At 31.9% G+C, this 24,336-nt stretch overlaps 3 protein-coding genes across 7 annotated transcripts; all 3 read left to right on the forward strand.

Annotated features, from left to right (window-relative positions):
• The first annotated feature begins 1,920 nt into the window (after positions 1 to 1,920).
• On the forward strand, positions 1,921 to 7,598 carry LOC146897808 (denosine deaminases acting on tRNA). Of its 2 annotated transcripts, none has more exons than XM_085738847.1 (10): positions 1,921 to 2,293; positions 2,408 to 2,528; positions 3,914 to 4,101; positions 4,225 to 4,305; positions 5,093 to 5,206; positions 5,630 to 5,799; positions 5,885 to 5,961; positions 6,030 to 6,149; positions 6,465 to 6,552; positions 6,642 to 7,598. In XM_085738847.1, exons 1-10 carry the CDS (start codon positions 2,149 to 2,151, stop codon positions 6,750 to 6,752), a joined length of 1,215 nt encoding a protein of 404 aa, XP_085594973.1. In that variant the 5' UTR covers positions 1,921 to 2,148; the 3' UTR covers positions 6,753 to 7,598. The 2 variants fall into 2 exon arrangements, with proteins under 2 accessions (XP_085594973.1, XP_085594974.1); XM_085738848.1 differs by having other exon boundaries at positions 5,114 to 5,206.
• Positions 7,599 to 11,472: 3,874 nt separating this feature from the next.
• On the forward strand, positions 11,473 to 15,757 carry LOC146897809 (uncharacterized). The gene is made up of 6 exons (XM_085735476.1): positions 11,473 to 11,804; positions 12,664 to 13,217; positions 14,006 to 14,198; positions 14,288 to 14,352; positions 14,687 to 14,897; positions 15,197 to 15,757. Exons 1-6 carry the CDS (start codon positions 11,640 to 11,642, stop codon positions 15,557 to 15,559), a joined length of 1,551 nt encoding a protein of 516 aa, XP_085591602.1. The 5' UTR covers positions 11,473 to 11,639; the 3' UTR covers positions 15,560 to 15,757.
• Positions 15,758 to 19,022: 3,265 nt separating this feature from the next.
• Positions 19,023 to 23,472, forward strand: LOC146897810 (uncharacterized). 4 transcript variants are annotated; one of them, XM_085735479.1, is made up of 6 exons: positions 19,023 to 19,203; positions 19,890 to 20,425; positions 21,928 to 22,120; positions 22,207 to 22,271; positions 22,599 to 22,809; positions 22,955 to 23,472. In XM_085735479.1, the coding sequence occupies exons 2-6, from the start codon at positions 20,118 to 20,120 to the stop codon at positions 23,321 to 23,323; spliced, it is 1,146 nt and encodes a 381-aa protein (XP_085591605.1). In that variant the 5' UTR covers positions 19,023 to 19,203; positions 19,890 to 20,117; the 3' UTR covers positions 23,324 to 23,472. The 4 variants fall into 4 exon arrangements, with proteins under 4 accessions (XP_085591605.1, XP_085591604.1, XP_085591603.1 ...); XM_085735478.1 differs by having other exon boundaries at positions 19,903 to 20,425; XM_085735477.1 differs by having other exon boundaries at positions 19,023 to 19,199.
• The last annotated feature ends 864 nt before the right edge of the window (positions 23,473 to 24,336 follow it).

A 24,336-nucleotide genomic window follows, 5' to 3' on the forward strand; every position in this document is an offset into this window, starting at 1 on the left:
TATGTGTACATGAGTTTTTTCTTCTTCTTGTAACAAACTTTATTTTCGACTTTTTAAACTTTTATCGTGATGATTTTGTTGTAAATTGAAGAATTTAGTTGTCTTATGTTCTATTGTATAACAAAACTCATTAATTTATTGACTTACTCCTACCCTTAATTTTTAAAAATTATTGTATTCTCGTACCGATACCCGTATCAAAGCGGGTACTCGTACATATGCAATATCTATACATATATAAAGAAAACTACTTCTTTCAGCATTTTTGGGTTGGATTTTTATTTTCAAAAATACCCTCAATTTTCAATACAAATAACACATGTAACAAATATATAACAATAAATTTAAATATTAAAACAAATGTAACAAACACGATATGAATATATATTTTTTTATTTTTTTCCCTTATCATTAAAAAGTGTATCAAACTAGATAAGTATATTTATACTTACTTTTTTATCATTCCAATTATACCCTTAAACAATTTTTTCTATAATAAAATTGTTGTTGGAGTCATTAAAAAAAGAATTTAGATTTTTTTTTGTTATATTGTATTATTGTCGATGTCGTTAAAATGATAATCATGGTTAGTTTGATTTTTTATAATTTAAAAGTAACAAACATTTATATTTTTTTAGTTTTAATCAAAATCAGAAGTTAATAAAAAAAACACCATTCATAATTTTCAACCGTTAGCGCAATAAAAATAGCGGAAAGACAGGCACGTTAGTGCCCGTCTTTTCGCTAATAGGATATAATGTTAGTATTATTTTTTTGAACAAGGATATAATGTTAGTATTACATGATATTATTATATGAGAAATGTATGATTGAAAGCGGTAATTATAATTGTTTGAAATAAGTTTAACTTTGAAGCATTCCAAGGCTACTCCAACATAAAACTTTAATCAAAGGGACTGAGACAAGACACAATTTTGGTTTCTCGATAAACTTTGGACTACCTTTTCTCAATATTTTTATTTTTGTGCATCGTAAGAAAATACATCCCAACTGAGTATTATAAATATGGAGCTCCTACGACGAGCATATGGAGGTCCAGAAATTCAAGAGATATGATGGTATTCTGGATGGATTATATGTGGTCGAGGGAAGGTGTATTGTCACTTGCCTTAACGGGTGAAGAGGCAAACAGTCACGTGCAGGACGTCCCTAGACATCCATCAATTGTGCATGATTGTGGTGTATCCCATGTAGTTCAAGCTTCTTGGACATCCGTGTGCACGTCATGCCTGTGGTTGAGTGGGGTCTGGTGGTGGAGGTTCCATGACATTACACACCAGAGTTTGTGGTGTGGTTCTTTCGGGTATCTCACCTATAGGTACTGCCACCTCAAGGGAGATCCTCCTAGGTCAGCTGATGATGAAGTTATTATTGAGGAGGAGCATGCTAGGGATGTTCATGATTCACTTAGTATAATCAGAAGTTGCATCTCCTTGACGGATAAGGGGTTGAGTAGTGATTTGACAGTCAAAGAGCACCACCATGATTTATTGACGAGGATTAGGACTACATGTTTACCAACCACTACACATTCGATTACCAAAACGAGGCAACAACTAAATAGATGGGACAAAGCACCATGGTTACTTATATTTGTTTTTTTAATTGTAATTTGAATGCTTTCGACTTTAGTTTGGATGTAAATGAATGATTTCGACATCATGACATTATCAACTTTATTTTATTTCGTTTATAAATTATTTTCATGATTGTATGAATGATTGAATGAAAGTTTTAGTGATAAAAGAACACAACTATAAAAAATGTTGTTCTGTCACTATTATCACAGTGCAACTACAATTAACTGTCGTTGCATGCAATTTTGTGTGGTTGAGGTTGCAACGACAATTTTTGTGATCCACGATGCACATAAACTTCTATAAATAGATTTGTTTGATTCATCAACAAAGAACCATAAACACTTCTATAAATAAGCCAGAACGCAACGGCACAAAACCGCCGCCGCGACAATTAACTGATATTAGGGATGTAATGGTCATTTTGGGGGGGTGTTAGGGAGCAATTTTAGAGAAATATATAGAAAGAGTTGTCTCCACTTGAGTTCACTCTACAGACTTCACAGTACTGCTACTATTACACATTCACTGCACTTGCAAAGCCATATCTATGGCTTCTTCAGAAGGAACAAGTTTGGGTCAAAGGGTATCAGAAAAAGTTATCTCTTTATACAATTCACTTCCAAAGAAAGGCAAACCACAAGGCCGTGAAGTCACTGTTTTGGCCGCTTTTCTTCTCTCTTCTCCTTCCAATGGTATTCTTTCTCATCTTACCCTTTCTCTTCTCAATTTTCAATATCCATTAACCAATTTTCAATTTTTAATCCTAAATTGAAGTAAAATTTAAACTTTTTATTTGGGATGTTAAGAATTGAAGGTGGTTGCACTTGGAACTGGAACAAAGTGTATTGGACGTTCTCTTTTGCGTCCTTATGGTGATGTTGTTCATGATTCTCACGCTGAAGTTATTGCTAGAAGAGCTTTGATCAGGTTTAACTTTTTTCTTTATTTTTTTTTAAATTCTGTATATTTACTAACTACTATGCACCATAAATATTGATTTTGAACTACGAAGCACCGACACCGACACGGATAATAGTTTGAGAAAATGACACAATTCAGTGCAATCATACGTGTGTCGTGTCAGTGTCGGTGTCAGACACCGACGCGTGTTTGGCACCGGGACACACCTAAACCGAGGAGTGTTGGTGCTTCATAGTTTTTGAATGGATTGATTTTGTACAATTGAAAGTTAGTTGAATTTAAACTGATTTATGTTTGGATACAATTACATAAAGTGAGTTGAACAATAACATTTAGTGTAAAAATCAGGTTTAGACTAGAAAACTACAAATCCTAGATTTAAGGTAGAGTCAATTATGGAGGCAAATTCAATTCTATTCTAAGGCAACAAAACATGCCAAAATCAATTTTCCACCTCTAGAATCAATTTTGATCAATTTGTGTCAATGTGATGTGTTAATTTTTAACATTGATATTTGATAGTGTAGATTTGTTTGTGAACCATATTTGTATTCCTTGATGGGTTGTGTGATTTTGACATAAGAATTTGACATCAAATTTCGACAGTAAATTAGACGGTTAACACAATTCACATATGTGGTTGATTATGTTAAATATATGGTTAATGAATATAATAAGGTGCTGCAACTCATTAACAATTCACCGTTCATAATTTAACTATGATTTTGAATGTCATTAACCACAATTTTCAAGTGCACACATATCTGTTAATCATCCAAATTATGTTCAAGTATATATGATTTTCAGGTGTTCAAATATACATGATATTCATTAATCGCAATTTGTGTCCGAATATACACTGACATAGACCCTTTCTAGGCTGCATTAACTTTAGCTTTATATATCTATGTTCCATGATTCCAAAATACAGAAAAATGTATACTATGTGTTTGATGGATCATTAATGAGTTGTGGCATCTTGTTATATTCATTAACCATAAACTGAACTGCGTTAACCACCTATTTGAACCGCATTAACTGTCAAATTTGATGTCATTTTTTTTTATTATCAAAATATCATTTATCTGCCTTAATACATACTTTTACATTTCATTTTTCTAAAGTTGTATAAAATATAAGGTGGTTAATACTCTTTGTTTTCAACAAAGTTTCCAATCACAGACTCATGGTTGCTTAGTAGTAGTTCATTTTGCGAGAATAGTGGGTGATGTGTACTTTGTGGCTTCAACTGCGGTCATTGATACTTCAAAATACTTGTTGTTGCAGCCGAGACCACACTTGAAAAAACTTTATTAAAACCATGCTTATTGATTAATTTAACATCTTGCATTTAGAGAAGATATTATTTCATTTTTTTCTATTTACACCAGGTTCTTCTATACACAGATTCAATATCTATCTGAACCAAGTAGCAAATCTGCACCTAGCAATGGAGCAAAACGGTTCAAAGTTGATGATGACAACTTAGCATTCGAGGTGGACGAAGGGTGTCTTGACAAACGGAAATACACCTTGAGAAGTGGTTGGAAATTACATATGTATATATCACAGTTACCATGTAATCTAATTCCTCATTTTCGCCTCCTTTTCTCTCTCTAGTGAATTTGTCTTCAAAATCCTTCCTTTGTTACTATCCGAGGTAGGTTCAACGGTAATTTCCTTTTTGTGTTTCATTCTGTAGGTGGAGATGCTTCACTGAGCTCGCTTGTCACTCCTTTGGAAAGTGTGCCTTTAGGGGGAAATGGTTCACATTCATCATTAGGTAAGCAACAGTTTGTGTATAGCATGACTAAGGCCAACAGAAAGCTTAGATCAGATGAGATTAAGCAAATGTCCAACATTTAATTGGAGTTTTGGTTTCATCTGGACTATGTGCAATTTTGGTTCCTTACTTTTTTGAGCAATCAAATACCTCTACATTTTAAAAATTTAGCAAAATCTGGTCTTGCATCAATTTTTTTCTACCTAGAAATCTAGAACCCTAAACTCATTTTTATTCAAAGGTTTAGGGGTTTATAATGGATTTAGGATATGCAATGATTTGTCAAGTATAGTGAAGTATTGATAGAATTCGAAGAAATTTTTGTAGGATGTAATAATAGGGTTTTAGGAAGAGTAAATTTGTAATATTTTGATTTAGATTGAAATGTTATGCTTTGATTAGTGAGTTTTGAGCTGTAGAAGACTAGAAGGTGCCAAACTATTTAATCGAGTCAAAGTAGAAAGTGGGAATTTGAGAGTTTTCTGTAGAAAACAATTAAAAGATTGAACCATCAAATTTGCTAAAAATGTATTGGAAGATCAAAACTACACATTAGATATCATAGAGGGACCACAAATTCAACTAAAGCCAATATTTTTTTAAATACCTAATATCTTTCTAAATAGAAAATACTTTTCTGCAACTCTTTCCCTGTTATTTTTCAACAAATGCTCGTTGATTATAATTCTCAAAAAATTGGATGCCATAGTGTTTTTTTATTTCATATGGTATATTCAATGCATATTTTTAATTTGAACCTTCACTGTACTTTTGCCTTTCATTTCAGCTAATAGCTCAAAACAAATAGGGATGGTCCAGAGGAAGCCAGGTCGTGGCGATACAACCCTATCAGTTAGTTGTTCTGACAAGATAGCACGTTGGAATGTTGTTGGCGTTCAAGGTTAGATGTGCTTAAACCAAGGTTGTTCTTGTCTTGGTAGTTCTTGCATTAAAATCAAAAGTGATGTCGTTTTCGCAAAAGTTCCTGATATAATGTAACAGTTTTAATACGGAAATCAAACACTTTCGACACTGAGGATCATATTGGTGTTTGTGTGAATGTTGGATTTCATATTAACTATATTTGGTTATATCATTGTGAGACATGTTGATTTGATTATTACAAATCTTATCATTTTTAGTTTATAGTCTAAATGGAACTATGTAAGCATAGATGTGAAGTTTGAGGTATATCTGAAACTATCCCTAAACAAATAGTCAGTATTCAAAAACACGAATTAGAGCTTTGTGATTAAACAATATTGGTCTGTATGTGGATTATATGTTTCGGTTAAACGTAGTAACTCGGTTCATCTTATACCAGGAGCTTTGCTTTCGTACTTTCTCCAACCTGTATATCTTTCGTCAATTACCATTGGTCTTTCGCAAATCAGTCCTGAAAATTTTCATTTCGAGGATAACTTGAAAAGAGCTTTGTATGATCGTATCGTAAACTTGAAGAATGAGCTAACATCTCCATTTCTTGTGAACCAGGTCTGTCGAACATTAAGTATATCTGTGACTGAGTTAAATAATGAATTGTAGGATGCTGATTTTTATGTTTTTTTTCATTTCACAGCCGCTATTTCTGGCTGCCCCTGTACCGCCAAAGGATTTTCTGCAATCTGAGAGTTCTGCTAACAATTTGACATGCGGGTACTTGTGTGAAGTTTATCTTACTGTATGTTTTTTTGTTGCATTTAGCTGAATGCTTAAATTTTCAGGTATTCTATATGTTGGAATGAATGTGGCTTACATGAAGTCACTCTTGGAACTACTGGAAGAAAGCAAGGTACGTCTGCAAAAGGGGCACTCTATCCATCAACGGAGTCATCTTTATGCAAGTAAGCGGTCAATTTGTACCTAGACCTAAGCCCTGTTTAATTGTTAGGATAAATAGCTTAATAAGCGCTTAAAGCATAAATGCTTTTTTCTACAACAAAACATAAAATAAAGTCAAACTGTTTTCATATAAGTTATAAGCTGATTTCATAAGCTATTTTAGAGAGCTTATGGAAATAAGTTGAAAATAGGTTATGGACATGTCATAAGCTCTCTCTCACAACTTGCTTATGCCAATAAATATATTCAAATGAGACAATCCAAATAGACCTAGCTGATATTTTTCTTGTTAAAGACTGACTATAATTGCTTTCCAGAAAGAGGCTGTTAGAGGTTTTCTTGCCATTGAGAAAAGAGTTTTTGGCCAAGTCCCTGGATGATGAGATTACTTACCGAGAACTGAAGGTATTTCATATGATGGTTTAGTTAATGTTGTCCTTGGATATAGCAGGGATGAATGTTTTTGGTTATTCACCTTTTCACTTGTTTTGCAGGATGGTGCTGAAGAATATCATTTAGCTTCCAAGATTTTTAAAGGGAAGCCACCTTTTAGCAACTGGTTCGTGAAACCATTGGACTGTGAGGCATTCCCCATTTCAAAATAATAATACATTTAAGCTTTGTTTGAGAGCATGGTTTTGGAGGGAAGGAGACTAGGGGAGGGTTTATGATATTGATAATGTCTCCTCGTGTGAGTTTTCAAAAAAGAAGAAAAGAGTTGAGATTTTTAAAAATTCTCCAAAGTGCTCTGTTTCGGCTTTTGTTTTTCCTGTTTCCCCAAACTCGATAGTTTATCCTTCCCTTTATACAAGGCGAGGGGTTGTCATATCTTTCTGTTCCCTTCCCTCTCCTCTTAACTCCCAAACATAGACTAATTACCTATCCAAAGCGGAAAGTATATTACGCCAATTGAATTTCATGCAAGAGTCCAAGTTTTGTTATATGAGAATGTAGCTCATTTGGCACCAGTTCTATTCAAGATTATGAAATCTGGATTGCACCGTCTGGTTCAACCGGTCTGTTTGGGAATTGGGCATATGTCCGGTCCAAATAAATTAATAATCCTCTTTACATAAAAACCAGTTCAGAAACAATTTCACCGGTTTTATGACAGTTCTCAGTAATTGTCATTTTTTAAGCAATGTGGGACTCAATCTTCAGTAATTTGCTTCTTTGTGCAGTTCAAAGTGCAAGTCAATATTGGTCTTAGTCTTGTAGACTTGTAGTAATGCCCCATCCTTCAAATATTTCTCACGTTTCCTAACATCTTTGTTCATAGCCTCGACGCATGGTAGTTGAATGTGCCATCCGGAAGTTGCACAACCCATTAGATCCTAGTTTGTTTTATTTGTGATATGTGGTACACATACCAATATGTTTTGTGTCTATCTGTAGGAATTTGTTTAAGTATTATTTTCTATCTTCCTTCTAAATTATTCATTGATTAAGAATTTTGATTCGTACCGGCTATCATAGGTGTAAAATTAATTGTCATGTACGTTGAGTAGCAAGTGCACTTAGGGTCTTTGCGAGATGGTTTTTGAAGGATTTTCGTGGGGAGGACTTTGGAGGGTTATGTCTATAATTTGCTATATATTTGATATTTTAAAAAAATAATTTGAAATAACATGATAATATTTGCTCATGTATCATGTTCTTTCAATTTTTTAAAATATCAAATATATACTAAATATAGACTTACCTCTCTAAAACCGTCCCCTCTAAAACCCTCCAAAATTGAACTCGCAAACACACCCTTAATGTATGTTTGTAAAAGTGAGAAAACACGGTGTCTATTCAGGGCTCACATTTGTAGCTTTGAAAAAAAATCACATTGAAATTATATCGGTATGCAAGAAAAATAAGATCGACGTGTAACGAAACACAACGTTATTGTTTCTAAAAGGTTGATTTTGAATTTACCATGGGTGAAATGAACATCAAGGGGACATATTGATGGTAATATTGTTCCAGACTGTTGCAATTGCTACCAACCCATATTTATTTAGCTTTATTAAAAACCTACGTGTTAGTTGCACTACAAGCTACTATATATTATGAAATATATAACTAATTAGAGTTATGACTTTCAATGGAAAACCGACCTTCAAAATAATTTGGCTTGAATATTACAAATCAAAAGGTTCACTGAAATCTTAATTCACACAATTCTAAAATGGCACATGGGTTGAGCATTGCCGTTGATGTTCAACAATTTGAAGATTGCTTCATTCTCGTTAGTTTGGTTCACAATATGATAACGTAAATGTCTATTACAATTATGCTATATGCTATTTTGGACAAAACAAAAAAGGGCAACCCGGTGCACTGAAGCTCCCGCATATGCAGGTCCGGGAAGGGGTCCCACCATTTGGTGTATTGTACACAAGAGGCTGTTTCCAGGACTTGAACCCGTGACCTTACGGTCACATGACAACAACTTTACCAGTTGCGCCAAGGTTACCAAACTATTTTATACCATCTTAAAAATATGAGGTAAAAAATACGTCAATACAATATTATTTCCACAATCTAAGCTGCAACTTTGTTGACTTTCAATTAGGGAGTTAACCATATTTATTGGCTTAAAAATGCTATGAACCTAACTTTATCGGTAGGCACAATGAAACAAGGCTTAATAGTCTTCTTTCCTACCTTATTGACTTTTTAATGTGTACTTTTTAAGGCTTAATAGTATTTTTGAACATTTTTGTTTTAATGTGTACATCAGAATTCTTTTTTTATTTTTTTTTATTTTACCAAAAGTACATCAGAATTCTTATTGAGCGTGAGAAAGGTTTTCTCTGATTGATGTTGTTGGTGCAAGGCACAAAATTTGTCCATTGACTAAATGGGAAAATCAAAACCATTAGATTTCTTGGATTTTAGTGTTTAGGGTGCATTTTGTATGTAAACTTGATTTTTGTTTAATTTGGATTTGTAAACTTGATTTTATTTTAAAAATATATATAAGTTTGCAATATTTATATTTGGAATCCGTTTTTTCAAAGTAAATTTGTAACAAAACTTATGTTTAAATTTCTAAACACAAGGCAAAAAGCCAAAAACTATGTGTATTTTGTCAATTTTGTTATGTATATTGAATAAAAATAGACATATCCTAAATACTATTCTTTTAAAAATAAACAATAGATAGACTCAAAGTCGTCTAGTACTCCAAAAAGAAAATCATCTCAAAAGCTGGAGTAGAATGGAAAATAGGAAAAGATTTCTTGGACGAGCTTCAACCACAAATCAAGTTTTTATTTTAGTTTTCTTTTGGCTTTATGTATATGTATGTGTGTGTGTGTGTGTGTGTGTATATATATATATATATATATATATATATATATATATATATATATATATATATAATATTTCACTATAAAGATACTTGCTAGCTAAACTAGTTCAAAGTTGACATAAACACTTATGTGTTTATCATGCAAAACTCAAAAAGAAGCAAGCACGTGGATATCTGACTATTGATTAGCTAGGCATAATAGATGAAACTTAATGTAATAATAATTTGATTTACATTATAATATAGTTTGCTTAATAGTTTTGGCCTATATTTGAAGTAATTGACTAGTTTGTAGCAGTGTATATATACTAAAAACTTGGTCTACATTTTGGTGCCTTTTCGTTTACGCAACATGATAGTGCCTCATTAATTAATTGAGAATAATGGAAACAAAATACACGTATAATTGAACAATTATTTTCAAAGTTTTAAATTTTTCTACATGCATCAATCAATTTTGTGCTTTCAAGTCTTGTATGCTCTTTCGTAAACGTCCGAAAACTGTGACATCAAATTATGGAGTAAACGACGGGAACAAACGTGGAATAGTCTTTATAGTCAAGTGAACAAGTTTGAGAAACCAAACAATTAGGTTTAAGTGGTTAATGATCTTCACTAATAACGAATTGTTAAAAAGAAGATGGGTTCAATTTCTAGGTGAAACAATTCTTGGTTAGACTTTACTTATCTCTCGACTGAACTTCGGATTATCAAAGTCTTTTTTCCTTAGTTTTAGAAAGTTAACACAAAAAAATAACATGTTTGAGGAGGAAGTTCATGTTTAAACCCGTACTACTAATATAGCATATTAACAACTAACCTTTTTTTTCTATAGAGAAAAAATATATTAACGAATGTCTTTAACGTACTAGTTAAATAAACTAATATGAGAATATTTTGTTATAAATTGATGCATTCAATTTTTTAAAAGTTTGAAAATTGTTGTTTTTAATGCAAAACATATGATTTATTTTTCATAAGAAAATGCTTGTTATTAGGAGATGAAAGCGAAAAATAAGTATCAACCGTTCATTGTATCTTCAAATGTTCCCCTTTATTCTGCCACATCCCACTCTTTTTATTTTATTATTGTTTTTTATATATCATGATTCTTGCGTTTCTTACACATGATTTTCGTAAGAAATATCACCACTCTTTTTTATGACTTGGAGTTTTCTTGTTTTCTTAAAACACTTGTTAACATGACACAAGAAAATTTATAATCAAGCCTCTTGAGCCAACACTTTAGATGATCTCCTTTTTTTTTTTTTTTTTTTCCTTCAGCTAATAGGTAGTAAGGCTACTACAAGATAGAGGGTAGGAGAGAAAATGAGAGAAATTTAGATAGATCCTAAGGCTAAGAGGAGATACTAAAGGGTTGACTTGGTGTACTCATATGTTCCATTTTTGGTGGTAACAAATAAATGTTAGGTCCGAAGCAACCATTCATCAAAACAGTGATTCGTCATTAATCGAAAGCTTTTATTTTTGGTACAATTTTTTCTTCTTGTTTCTAATAGAGTGTAAATATATCACTTGTACCCAAAAAAAAAAAAAAAGGTGTAAATATATCACATGGTAAATCTTCACATCATTGATTGAAAAAATTTAGTTACACTAAATTTTGGTCGAAAATAGTAAATCTTAGTTTACTTTTTCCAACTTTAGTGCATCTAGTTTTTTATTTGATTTCTTTGTAGAGTTTATTTATTAGAATTTTTTTGAGGTATCTTGCAAACCATTTGCATGATCCAACTAAAGACAATCAGGTCCGTCAAACAAAAACTATACAATATCATTGATAAGTTGAATATTTTAATTCACCAAAAATAATTTGAATACTTTAGTATCCAATAAATTCAATGATCATATAAAGACAATTCAATACTAATCTATTAATCTTTTCAATGATCATATAAAGACAATTCAATACTAATATATTAATCTTTCCTCAAAAAATACTAATATATTCATCCTAAATAAATAGATTTAAATAAATAACCTCCATGGTAGACTCACCCAAACGTCGACTAATTAAAACTAAGATCAAATGCATTCTAAGAATTCAAATACCATGTTCATTCTCTCTCCCTTCCAACACTCTCTTTCATATATACTTTTTTAGATTCTCATGTGTGAACAAGTCCCTCATATAGCAAGAGTTAGAGAAGCTTGATTCAACTCAAACATGAACAAGGACAATGAAACATATCTTAAACTCTTCTGGGGTGGTTCTAATCGTCATAAGAGATGTTTCTTCACCAAGAAGGCTAAAGTTACAATAGCTACCACCACTGTGGTTGGTTTGTTTTGTTTAGTAGCCACTTTTTGTGATTTTGCAGCATGGAATACTGTGAGTTGTTATGCATCATCATAGTTTTCTTTATACTTGAAAAATAGTTGAATTAGTATGAAAAATTAGCAATGGAATATTATGAAATTTGTCTCTAATTTTGTTAGGTGTAAAAGATGCGAAAAATTAGAGTCTAGTTTTATTTTTTTCTGCTGCTAATTTTCTTTTGTAATTCAAATATGTTTTCTGTTTAATAGTTTCCTCATTAGTTGTGTTATATGTTTATGTATTATCAACACCATGGTAGAAAAATCATGTGGTTGAGCTCAAATAAGTATTTTTTAAGGTCGAATCGACCAAGAACACCTTTGGTTCAATTTACGACTTAAAACTATCTTTAGCAAGACTTTACTTGTCTCCGAGTAGAATTTTGAATCACTCAAGTCTCTTTCACCTAAATATCGGAGAGTTAAGACAAACAATATGCCATGACTTGAAGAAATTTTGAATCAATTTAATTATGTTACGCATGCAGTATTGCGAAACAAAATCTTATTCTTGTTCTTATTTTTAGTCTTGATTTGTGCACCCATCTTGTGTAGGAGATATTGTTTTATAAATTTAAAATAACAACACTAAACTAAGTGTTTGGTGCCTAATCCTATGCTTCAACATCCCAACACATGTTCTTTTTATTGATAGATCATCAGTCACATTATCTAAGTTTTTTTTTTCTTCATTAATTGTTGATTTAGCATTAGAATTACATGAAATCCTTGATCAATGATCATGTCATAATTCTTGACACCACGTTGTAACTATTAGCATTATAGCATATGTTGTGACATAATTCTAGGACCCAAATTTGATCCAATTACTTTGACAAGAAACTAATATTAAATTTTTTTGTTTATTAAAGTACATAATTTCAGGGAATTCCATCCCAAATCAAAACCTTTCATCCATCCACATAAGCAAAAACCACAAAGAACAAGAATTTCCACTTAGATGCACCAATGGAGAAAAAACTGAGACACAAACATGTCCAAGAGACTACCCTACAAAACATAACCCAACAAATCTTAATAGTCAAACTTGTCCCTCATACTTTAGATGGATCCATGAAGATTTAAAACCATGGAGAGAAAAAGGGATCACAAGGGAAATGTTGGAGGGTGCAAAAAGAACAGCAAATTTTAAGGTTGTGATTGTGGATGGAAAAATGTACGTGGAAAAGTATAGGAAGTCAATTCAGACAAGAGATGTGTTCACTTTGTGGGGTATTTTGCAATTATTGAGGTTGTTTCCTGGCAAGTTGCCTGATTTGGAACTTATGTTTGATTGTGAAGATAGGCCTGTTATTCATAAGGCTAATTTTCAAGGTCCAAATGCTTCACCACCTCCTTTGTTTAGATATTGTTCAGATCAATGGAGCTTGGATATTGTGTTCCCAGATTGGTCCTTTTGGGGATGGTAAGTACTAAACATAACTTCTTTTCTTCCTTTCTATTTGTAGAATGAGATTAATTGATATGCACCGAAAAACATCGTAAATATTTTTTTTGAAGCATTTCTCAACTACATCGTAAAATGGTTGAGAGCTGCTTTTATCCTCCTTGATATTTTTAAAAACCGCACCGGGAAAAACTCCGTTTTTGTTTCAGTTCTTTGACTCATTCGGAGAAAAAATGTTTTTTTCTTCCGTATTTACCCATCTCAAGAGCATGCTGGAGGTGCGAAAAGAAACTCTCAAATTATTTTATGTTGGAGGTGCAAAAGGTGTGAATTCACGTTTTTTGCTTATAAGTTGGGAGGGATGGATTACATGTTTCCAATAAAATCATGCCATGTTGTCGTTTTATTAGGTTAATTTTTAAAATATCTCCACAAATAGTTATATCATACAAACTTAACCTCTTTAAAATAGTGTGCAAGTGATGGTGGTATTTCAACAAACTTATATTGACTATATTTCCAAGTTCCACGCTCTTATCTTTTCAAATTTCTTTAGTAGCTAGCCATTTATGTAATGGTAATATTTTTTTTATTTTATTTTTTTGACAAAAAGTAAAGGTGGTATTTGAACAAATTTTATAATTTACATTTTACACATTTATCATAAACTCATATCTTTTAATGTTGACAAACAAAACTATGATTATTTATAAATTTTCTTTGTGCATGTTTAAATTGTACACAAAGCACAAAATTTTTGCAAAATAGACAACATTTCAACTATTGATATTCTTTACATAAAACAGGGCAGAGACAAATATAAAGCCATGGAAAAATACCCTTAAAGAGATAAAAGAAGGGAACCAACAGACCAAGTGGAAGGATAGAGTACCTTATGCTTATTGGAAGGGGAACCCTAATGTTGCTGCAACTAGGAAAAACCTTTTGAAATGCAATGCTACATCAAAAGATGATTGGAACACTCGCCTATACATACAAGTATTTTTTTTAATCAATTTTACACTAACTTTTCCTTGCAATTCACATAAAAGGAAGATTAATTCATTGTATATATGTTTGTGTCATAGGACTGGGATAAAGAATCCACTCAAGGTTACAAGAAATCAAGCTTAGGGAACCAATGCACCCATAGGTAATACAAATATCACTTTAGCAAGAGAACTATCAAGTTTTTGGAATTAAAATAGTATGTTATGGTAAAGTGGACTTTTGTGTTTGCTAGAAATGTGTTCAAGCAAAGTTGATTTTTGAGTTTGTCGGAATTCTGATAAACTCAATTCAAGTTTGTTGGAATATAAAATGTGTTCCGGAAAAATGGAATTTCAATTTCGTTAGAACAAACTCGATTAAATTTTATGAAGTTTTCAACAAACATTTTTTATAAGAGTTTTTTTCACATGCATATGTTTACATTTTTTTTTTTGCATTAATGTAGAGCCTTAATTTTATGTGCATTGTTGGAACAGGTATAAGATTTATATAGAAGGATGGGCTTGGTCAGTTAGTGAGAAATACATTATGGCATGTGATTCCATGACATTATATGTTAGACCCAATTTCTATGACTTTTTCATCAGAGGCATGGATCCATTACAACACTATTGGCCAATTAGAGATAATAGTAAATGCACTTCTCTTAAATTTGCTGTGGATTGGGGAAACAAACATGCTGATAAGGTCTCTCTCTCACTCCAACAACAAACATGACTTTATTTGATTGTGGACTTGCTAGCTATGAAGCACGAATATGGACATAAATACTGGACACGACACGGACACGCCGACACCGCTAATAATTTAAGAAAATCACATAATTCAGTGTAATTATATATGTTGGTGTCATATCGGTGTCGAACACGACCTGTCTAATCCAAAGAGTGTCCGTGCTTCATAGCTTGCTAGATAAACATTATATAATTGTCAAAAGAAATTTATATTACATTAAATATCTTACATTCCCTAAAATTACATATCAGGCACAAGCAATAGGGGAGGCAGCTAGCAAATTCATACAAGAGGATTTAGATATGGAAAATGTATACAATTACATGTTTCATCTACTGAATGAATATGCAAAGCATTTGAAGTTCAAACCAACTATACCTCAAGGAGCTGTGGAGTTTTGCTCAGAAACAATGGCATGTGATGTAATTGGTACACAAAGGAAATTCATGGAGGAGTCAATGGTGAAGGTTCCTAGTGATTTAAATCCATGCACTATTCCTCCTCCATATGATCCTTTAACTTTACAAGAACTTTTAGAGAGAAAAGCTAATTCAACAAGACAGGTAGAAATTTGGGAAGATGAATATTGGCTAAATAAAAAGAATGGACAATAGTATGGCTTAGTTGTTACTTTTTTGGAATAAATGTTTTTTCATTTTTCATTTATGTATTTACTTTATAGTTCCTTAAATTTACAAAATTACATGTTTTCAATTAGTATTTACCGAATAACGGAAAAATCATACATTTTGTAATTTGTAGTTACCAAAAATTAGAGTAAAAACAAAATTTGAGATGATTATATCGACCAATACATGTGTGTGACAATAGAATTTTAAGTTTTTAACCAATCTAACAAATTTTTATTTGGATTAAAATATCGAATTTTATTTTTTTTGATAAAATCAAAGCTCATGGATAAAATTGTAATATTTACGTTTATGATTAATGTTCTTTTTTATTTTCTAATTTTTTGAGAGACTATTTTTTGTGGTCATTTATTGATATTGTTCTTTGCTCTCACACAACGATTCTCTATCTTTCTTCAACCGCTTATTCCATTTTCTTCAAATCAAGTGTTGCATTGGTTATAAAATTCCCATTGCATATATGAAAAAGAGAGAAAATCTTGAAGGCTAGTTTGGACAACTTGGAGGGTATACTAGAAGGCGACGACGATTGCGAAGCCTCCACCGGCAACTCCGACAGGGATGGATTTCTTTTGTTGCTTATGGTTGCCCAATGATTAAGGTTAAGTTTTCCTCCAAGAAGAGGTATGTAAGTAATTGTAACCTATTCATCAATGTTGCTTAATTTGTAGAAAATGAAATTGAGAGACAAAGGAAAACAATGACATTGGAAGACTTTATAACCATTGTGGCACTTGATTTGAAGAATTCGAAGAAAATGGAAGTAGTAGTGTATGAGAGATATAATTGATGAGATAGAGGAAGAACAATAGCAATAATGACCCCACAAACATAGTTACTAAAAAAAGTAAACAAAATAAACAAAAACATTACTTATTAAACGATAAACAAAAACATTAATTATTAAACGTAAATTACAATTTTATCTTTGAGTTTTTATTTTTTTTCCCTTTCGAAAAAGTGAAATTTGAGTTTTTAATCCAAATGAGAATGTTGAGTGAAGGCTAAAACAATCAAGTTAAGAAAAACTTATTATTTCTCAATTCTATTGACCAAGTATGTTGGTCTTGAGGATCTCAGACTAAGTCAAGACTTAATAGAATTAAACAGTCACGCTTAAAACTCATCTTTAGCTTCACTAACCGCATAGAGTGTTGATAAAGGAAGCACATTCGTAGGAGAGTTGTACACCAAGGACCACTGTATGCCATGCCGTTTGACTAGTAGGAATAGTTTTTGCCTATAAGTATTTATCATGTACATTGTAAAAAGACACATCAATCAAAACATAAATCTATTTTCGCTATTTATTCATTATTATTTCACGTTTATATTACTTTTTATACACATTCCATAGCGTAATAGGAAAAACCCAAACAATTGTACTTAACGCTCTCCTAGAGTAGTTAAGAAACACATAATGGAGGAAACAAGCTCCTTCCTTATTTCTAATCACTTGAAAAAGGAAATGATAGTTGACACGTCCAGTAGGACAATACAACCTTTACCGTTGAAAAACTCAGTTCTTCAGGCCAAGACTATGTTTGAGGTATGCATTTGAGATCTTGATAGAGTCTTAGCAATATGGATCAACCATCATCTTAGCATCAAGAATGTCAGGAAAACAATTACCTAAGGAGCATTTACAAACATTAGGAATGCCAACATCTATGGCTCCTTCTAGTGTTTTTGAGGCACCATTCGTTGATCCACCTAAGGCTCCAATAGTAATGATAATGTATTTCACTAGACAGAAAATGGACATATGGATATATGATATCATGTATCAAGTCTTTCAATAACTTTTTGACATTGTTAAAACCATGGTTCATAATAAGGTTCAACAAGTCAAGGAGTTGGAGGCCAGACAAGCACATTATGATTACAATTTCGTCACCAACACGCTACAAGGAGTTGAAGGTAACCAAGGTATGGAAGATGTTACTACTTAAAGTCAATCGATTACATCAACATGACTTCAAAAAGTTCAACCAATACCTACACAACTGGTACATACAACCATAATACTCTTCAAGTTGGACATGTACATTTGGAATGGAGGCCACTTGATGCAGTAGGACAAATTGGTATGCCCCAAGTCTTGCCTTATGGAAACATTATGTAGACGAACAACATGTCTTATGCTGAAAGATAAGGATGTAGACAATAACATGAATACAATGTCCAAGTATATATTATCCAATTCAAAATCCATGGGTAAATTATCGATCTATATTGGCTAATCCTACAAGATATATGTATTGTCCTCGGTTGGGGAGATTGTTGGGTTAGACATGTGAGTTACGTCACATATTGTCCATGAATGTGTAAAATATTGGATATATAAGAGAGGTATACACCTAAAGCGTTAAGGTTTTGAGTGAAAATATTGAGTCTCCTTCTCTTGTGGTCCGAGAGCATTTAACCAGTTGTTTTTCTCCCGCACCCTCTGGACATCGACCCAACAATTGGTATCAAGCCCTGGTTCAGCTTGGTAGGGGAGCAGAAGTGGATCCTATATTGGATCTTGATATCGGAGGTGGGAATTCACACATGTGAGGGGGATTCTTAGGTTTCAAGTGTAAGTAATTAAGTCTCACATCGTCTATAAATGAGTAAAATGTGGGATATATAAGAAAGATGACTCATATACCTAGTGCCTTAAAGTTTTTAAAGGAGATTCGGTGTCTCCCTCTCTCATAGTCCTGAAGCATTGGCCTCATTATTTTTATCGTGATCCCTGGTGCTCCCCAACACACAATTGACCGAACTACGTAAAGAAATGATCATTGGTTCCGTTGTTTGCAATTTATATTTCTTTAATCTTTCAACACTAGTTGTTCTAACATTGCAAACACAATATTTTAGATTTATTTAAAAAAATTCAAGATCAACATTGAAATCTAGATCATGTGCAGTCACACGACCTAATCCAAATCTTTGTAACCCTTGAATTCACTATTGAAGCAATTTTACATTAAAACCAATCTCAATCATTGATTTGAAATCAAACGGTTTATATTTCAAACACAATTTTATGAAGCAAAACGGTACTATCTGCCAATTTAAGATTATAAATCTATCATTTGATGCTGCTGCTGTATTATTATGACATCCAATTTTATTCTCTCCACAAATCTGCCGTTGTATTAATGTCCATTTCTCAACCCTTGGTTAATACAATGACAGAGATCTTGCTCGAGAAGCATGAGGGGCTGCTATAAGCATCCAATAATACTCAATTTTTGTTTATCCAAAATTCCTACTTTATGATTATATATATACAAAATTAACAAGTGGTCCAGCTGTAGATCACATCAACAATAAAATTAAATAAATAAATAATTTCACAACCTTCCTAGATTTAAGCAAATATATTTAAACAAATAAATCAACTACATGTCAAATTGACCACAACGTGGACCAAATTCATTGTACATCCAGAGTTCCTCTGCTCCATGGTTTTTGAGTTTCTCGAAACATGAAAAAGACATATTTGAAACACTTCTATGGCGGTTGTAATCAACAGAAGCTGTGTATGTTCTCCAAGAAAGCTAAAGTTACTTGCTTAGTGGCCACTTTTTGTGCTTTTGCTGTCTGGACTGTAAGTGAGTTCTGCATAATAATTTTTCTTTTTAAGCTTTTTTTTAAATATCAATATCAAGTATGAATATACTTTTTATTCATTACTTGGTGTTTTAAGTTGTAACACTATTATTACATAATAATGGAAAAATTTAATTATGTTTTTTTCTTAGTAGAGACTCAATTTAATTTTTTTCTTAGCTATTTAATTTATTCAATGGTACTCCCTCCGTCTCACAATAATAGTCTCTTTAGCATTTTTTCTTTTTCTCAAAATAATTGTCACTTTAGAATACCAATGCAGCATTTATTATTTTTTTCCATTATTATACCCTTATTTATTGAATTTCATCAAACTTAACTACTCCACTAACTACAATTAATAAGGGTATTTTGGTAAATGATATTAATTTTACCATTGAAATCAACACAATCAATCATTTCCTTAATAACCGTGCACAAACCTTAAACGACAATAATTTAGAGACGGAGGGAGTATATCACTCTTTTTTCATTATGTGAACATTTTTGACACCAAGTTAGAACTATTGGCATTTCTTAGCATAAATCATTGTTGTGACATATAATTGATCTATGAAGGAGCTAGTCTAATATTGGATATTTATGTTATTTTTTATTTTTTTTTATAGAAAAATATTGGTATTTTCTCTTTGACCAACAAAATCTAATATTGAAATTATTTTTAAAGTACATAATTGCAGGTGTTTCATTTCCATTCATCCACAAAGACAGACTCCAAAACCAAGAAGATTTTCTTCTTAAATGCATACAAGGAAAATCTTTCAAACAAAAGTGTCCAAGAGACTACCCTACAACACATAACCCAACAAATCTTAACAACCATGTTTGTCCCTCATACTTTAAATGGATCCATGAAGATCTAAAACCATGGAAAGAAAAAGGGATCACAAGGAACATGTTGCAAAAGGCAAAAAAGACAGCACATTTCAAGCTTGTGATTGTAGATGGAAAAATGTATGTGGAAAAGTATAGGAAGTCAATTCAAACAAGAGATGTGTTTACTTTGTGGGGTATTTTGCAATTATTGAGAATGTACCCTGGCAAGTTGCCTGATTTGGAACTTATGTTTGATTGTGAAGATAAGGCTGTTGTTCCTTTGGATAAGTTTCAAGGTCCAAATGCTAAACCACCTCCTTTGTTTAGATATTGTTCAGATCAATGGAGCTTAGATATTGTCTTTCCAGATTGGTCCTTTTGGGGATGGTAAGTGCTAACCATAACTTCTTTTTTTCCTTTCTATTTATATGCTACTTCCTCACTAAATATAGAAATATGTTCAAATCTCGAGAATTAAGAAAATTGGTAGTAGTATGAATTTTTTTTTATAACTGACACTCCCTCCGGTCCTATTTATAACAGATATTTGAGTCAATAAAAATGGATGTATTTGGTTCAATTTTTTAACCGAATACATTAATTTTTGTTGACCAAATTATTATAACAATTCCAGAGATATTAATTTTTATAACACCAGAGAAAGTATCATATTGCAAATTTATACAATTCCAGAGATAGAAATTGAAAAGTCTTATAAGGAGAAAGGTACTGGTAGTCTTTTTTAGAGGAATCCACACATCCCACCTTGACAAATGCAGGTCTTGATCAAATGCAGGCCCCACTAGTCATGCAATAATTTGAGCTTTGAATTATCATGTTGTAAGAGTTTAACTCTAGTTAGTTCTCTCTTAAAAAAAAATCTAGGTGGATCAATAACTACCACTACATTTTTATCAAAGTTGGCCTAGGACCAAAGCTGCTCATGTTAGAGATTTAGGCATTAAAACATAAGTTCAAACTTTGCACTCAACAAAACTTGATTTAATTAATTTATTTTTTATAAGCTTTGTGTTATTCTTTTATAGCTTAAATATGGTATTGGTCCCTGCAAAATAGGCCAGTTTTGGTTTTAGTCCCTGCAATTTTTTTTTACAGTTTTTGGTCCCTGCAAAAATAGGTCAGTTTTGGTTTTAGTCCCTGCAAATTTTTTTTTATAGTTTTTGGTCCCTGCAAAAAATTTTATTTTTGGAAATAGTCCCTGACCCCATTTATGTGATGATTTGTAACTTTTATAAATCAAAAAATAATTATTATATCTGTTTTATTATTATTTTTTAATTAAAAAATAATTATTGTTATATAAATTATAAAAAATAATATTCTTTTTATTAAGTAAGCACATATGCACAAAAGTGACAAATCATCACATAATTGGGGTCAGGGACTATTTTCAAAAACAAAATTTTTTGCAGGGATCAAAAACTATAAAAAAAAATTTGCAGGGACTAAAACCAAAACCGACCTATTTTTGCAGGGACCAAAAACTATAAAAAAATTTTGCAGGGACTAAAACCAAAACTAGCCTATTTTTCCAGGGACCAAAAACCATAAAAAAATTTTGCAGGGACTAAAACCAAAACTGACCTATTTTGCAGGGACCAATACCATATTTTAGCCTTCTTTTATCGACAAAAGCACTCATTATAACATTTGCTTTAGGTTCCCTAAAAAAAAAAAATTTGCGTTAGGCATTAAAACATGTTGGGCCGACCCTAATTTTTATTTTTATATGTCTTTCTTTTTTATTTTGAAATAATTTATGCTTTTTTTTATGTCAACTAAGTTTTGAACACTTTTACTTATTGAGATATTTTTCCCCCTTTCTATAATTCAACACTTCTACTTTTAATATTCTTTACTTAAAACAGGGCAGAGACAAATATAAAGCCATGGAACAATATCCTTAAAGACATAAAAGAAAGGAACAAAAAGACCAAGTGGAAGGATAGAGTACCTTATGCTTATTGGAAGGGGAACCCTTATGTTGCTCCAACTAGGCAAAACCTTCTACAATGCAATGTTACATTAGAAAATGATTGGAACACTCTCATATACATACAGGTATTTTTTTCCATTAATCATAAATGCATTTGTCCTAAAATTAACATCAAAGGAATATTAATGTATTGTGAATATTTTGATCACAGGACTGGATACAAGAATCCATTCAAGGTTTCAACAAATCCAACTTAGGGGACCAATGTACTCATAGGTAGGGGATGCAAGGACAACTTTTATGGAAGAGTGGCATGATTGAATTTGACTATATAATAACTATGTATAAATACTGTCCCCGTGAGTCTAGCTCATTTGGTTAGGGATAATGTATAATATATGTAGGGGTCGGGGTTTGAACCCCAAACACCCCATTTATTCACCTATAGCTACTAGACTACTTGACTCGCATGTTAGAATTAGTTGAATTTTGTTTATACAAAATTCAACTAATTCTAACAACGACGCCGGTGTATAACTCTTAGCTACCATACACACATATATGGGGACATAGAATGATACATGTGATTTTGGCTTGGCACAGGTACAAGATATACATAGAAGGATGGGCTTGGTCAGTTAGTGAAAAATACATTATGGCATGTGATTCCATGACATTATATGTAAAGTCCAATTACCATGATTTTTTCATAAGAGGCATGGTGCCATTACAACATTATTGGCCTATTAGAGACAATAGTAAATGCACCTCTCTTAAATTTGCTGTGGAATGGGGCAACAATCACACTCATAAGGTACTAAAACTTTCATTTTACCACATTATTCAAATGAGCAAGACATACCTATGATTTTATTTTACTTTGACTTGGTAGATATAAAAATATGCCATGAAATTTTTTTGTTACATTTTTTCTCATATTCCCTTAAAATATCTAACAGGCACAGTCAATAGGAGAGGCTGGTAGCAAATTCATACAAGAGGACTTAGACATGAAAAATGTATACAATTACATGTTTCATCTACTAAATGAATATGCAAAGCTTTTGAAGTTCAAACCAACTATACCTAGAGGAGCTGTGGAAATTTGTCCTGAAAAATTATTGACATGTGATGTAATAGGTGGTAACAAAAGGAGGTTCATGGAAGAGTCAATGGTGAAGGTTGCTAGTGATTCAAATCCATGCATTGTTCCTCCTCCATATGATCCTTTAGCTTTAGAAGAATTTTTAGGGAGAAAAGCTAATTCAATAATGCAGGTAGAAATTTGGGAAGATGAATATTGGCAGAGTAAAAACAAGGGACAATAGTTTTTGCTTAGTTGTTCCTTTTTTTTTTTTTTAATAGGAATAGAAATTCACATTCTTGTTTTTGTAGTTCCTTTTTTTATCCTAAAGGATGATAAGTGTATATGCAATTGCTCTAAGATTTTATGACAGGTTTGATAGTGATGATGATACGTAGGACTGTTAAATTATCATTTTCTATTGGTGCATTAAATATTGAATTTAAGCAAGATATGATCGTTTTACCATATCCTGTCTGGTTATCCTGTGCACCAAACGGGCCATTAATGTTTTGGTTTAGGAAGGAAATCAAATCGATTTCAACTGTTATGAAAATTTGGCAAAACTGAACCAAACCATTATAAAAGTTTTTTTTTTTTGAAGAATAAACCATTATAAAAGTTGAGTGCAACGATTTTTTAATTTCGAACCGAATCTGAACCGCCTTTTAAAAAATAAAACCAAATTGATTTTTTGTGTAATGAACCGTACAAAATTGCTATTACAATATTAATTAAATTAGGAAAGTTGAAAAAATCAAACCAAATTGAAAAAAAAAAAAACTAAATCGAATCTTTTAATTGAACCACGCGGCAGGGAATCAAATTGTAACATATATAGTTCATGAACTGGTTTAGTTCAGTTGTGAATTGTCGGTCAAAATGTAGTATTTTTAGATTCACTAAATTACGTGGGTCTGACATCAATTATTTGCTAAAATAAATAAATAATAATCCGTCATTAAAACACCAAGATAAAACATCTCAAAAAAATAAAAACACCAAGATAACCTTTCAAAAAAATAAAAATACACCAAGATAAAAACATTTTTTTAAAAGACCAAATGATGATATATTAAAATAAAATAATCAAAAATTGAACTGGTTTCATCGATCCGTCCTCGTGATGACCAAATATCATATGGTTACGATGCCTCCAAATCTAATTAACCAACTGCACATCAACCAAATCAAATGAATACAATCATTCACTTTCTTTCTTCTCTCAAAAAAAAAAAAAAATCATTCACTTTCTTT

The sequence above is a fragment of the Medicago sativa genome, chromosome 8, assembly GCF_051527215.1.
Source record: "Medicago sativa cultivar Bolivia chromosome 8, Bolivia_mono, whole genome shotgun sequence".
NCBI classification, from domain to species: domain Eukaryota; kingdom Viridiplantae; phylum Streptophyta; class Magnoliopsida; order Fabales; family Fabaceae; genus Medicago; species Medicago sativa.

Coding starts and splice junctions, on each gene's coding strand:
- LOC146897810 (XM_085735477.1), top strand. CDS start 19,077: ATGAAAAAGACATATTTGAAACACTTCTATGGCGGTTGTAATCAACAG. Junction 22,121..22,206: donor ACACTCTCATATACATACAG/GTATTTTTTTCC, acceptor TTTTGATCACAG/GACTGGATACAAGAATCCAT. Junction 22,272..22,598: donor GGGGACCAATGTACTCATAG/GTAGGGGATGCA, acceptor GGCTTGGCACAG/GTACAAGATATACATAGAAG.
- LOC146897809 (XM_085735476.1), top strand. CDS start 11,640: ATGAACAAGGACAATGAAACATATCTTAAACTCTTCTGGGGTGGTTCT. Junction 13,218..14,005: donor GATTGGTCCTTTTGGGGATG/GTAAGTACTAAA, acceptor TACATAAAACAG/GGCAGAGACAAATATAAAGC. Junction 14,898..15,196: donor GAAACAAACATGCTGATAAG/GTCTCTCTCTCA, acceptor ATTACATATCAG/GCACAAGCAATAGGGGAGGC.
- LOC146897808 (XM_085738847.1), top strand. CDS start 2,149: ATGGCTTCTTCAGAAGGAACAAGTTTGGGTCAAAGGGTATCAGAAAAA. Junction 2,294..2,407: donor TCTCTCTTCTCCTTCCAATG/GTATTCTTTCTC, acceptor TGGGATGTTAAG/AATTGAAGGTGGTTGCACTT. Junction 6,150..6,464: donor ACGGAGTCATCTTTATGCAA/GTAAGCGGTCAA, acceptor ATTGCTTTCCAG/AAAGAGGCTGTTAGAGGTTT.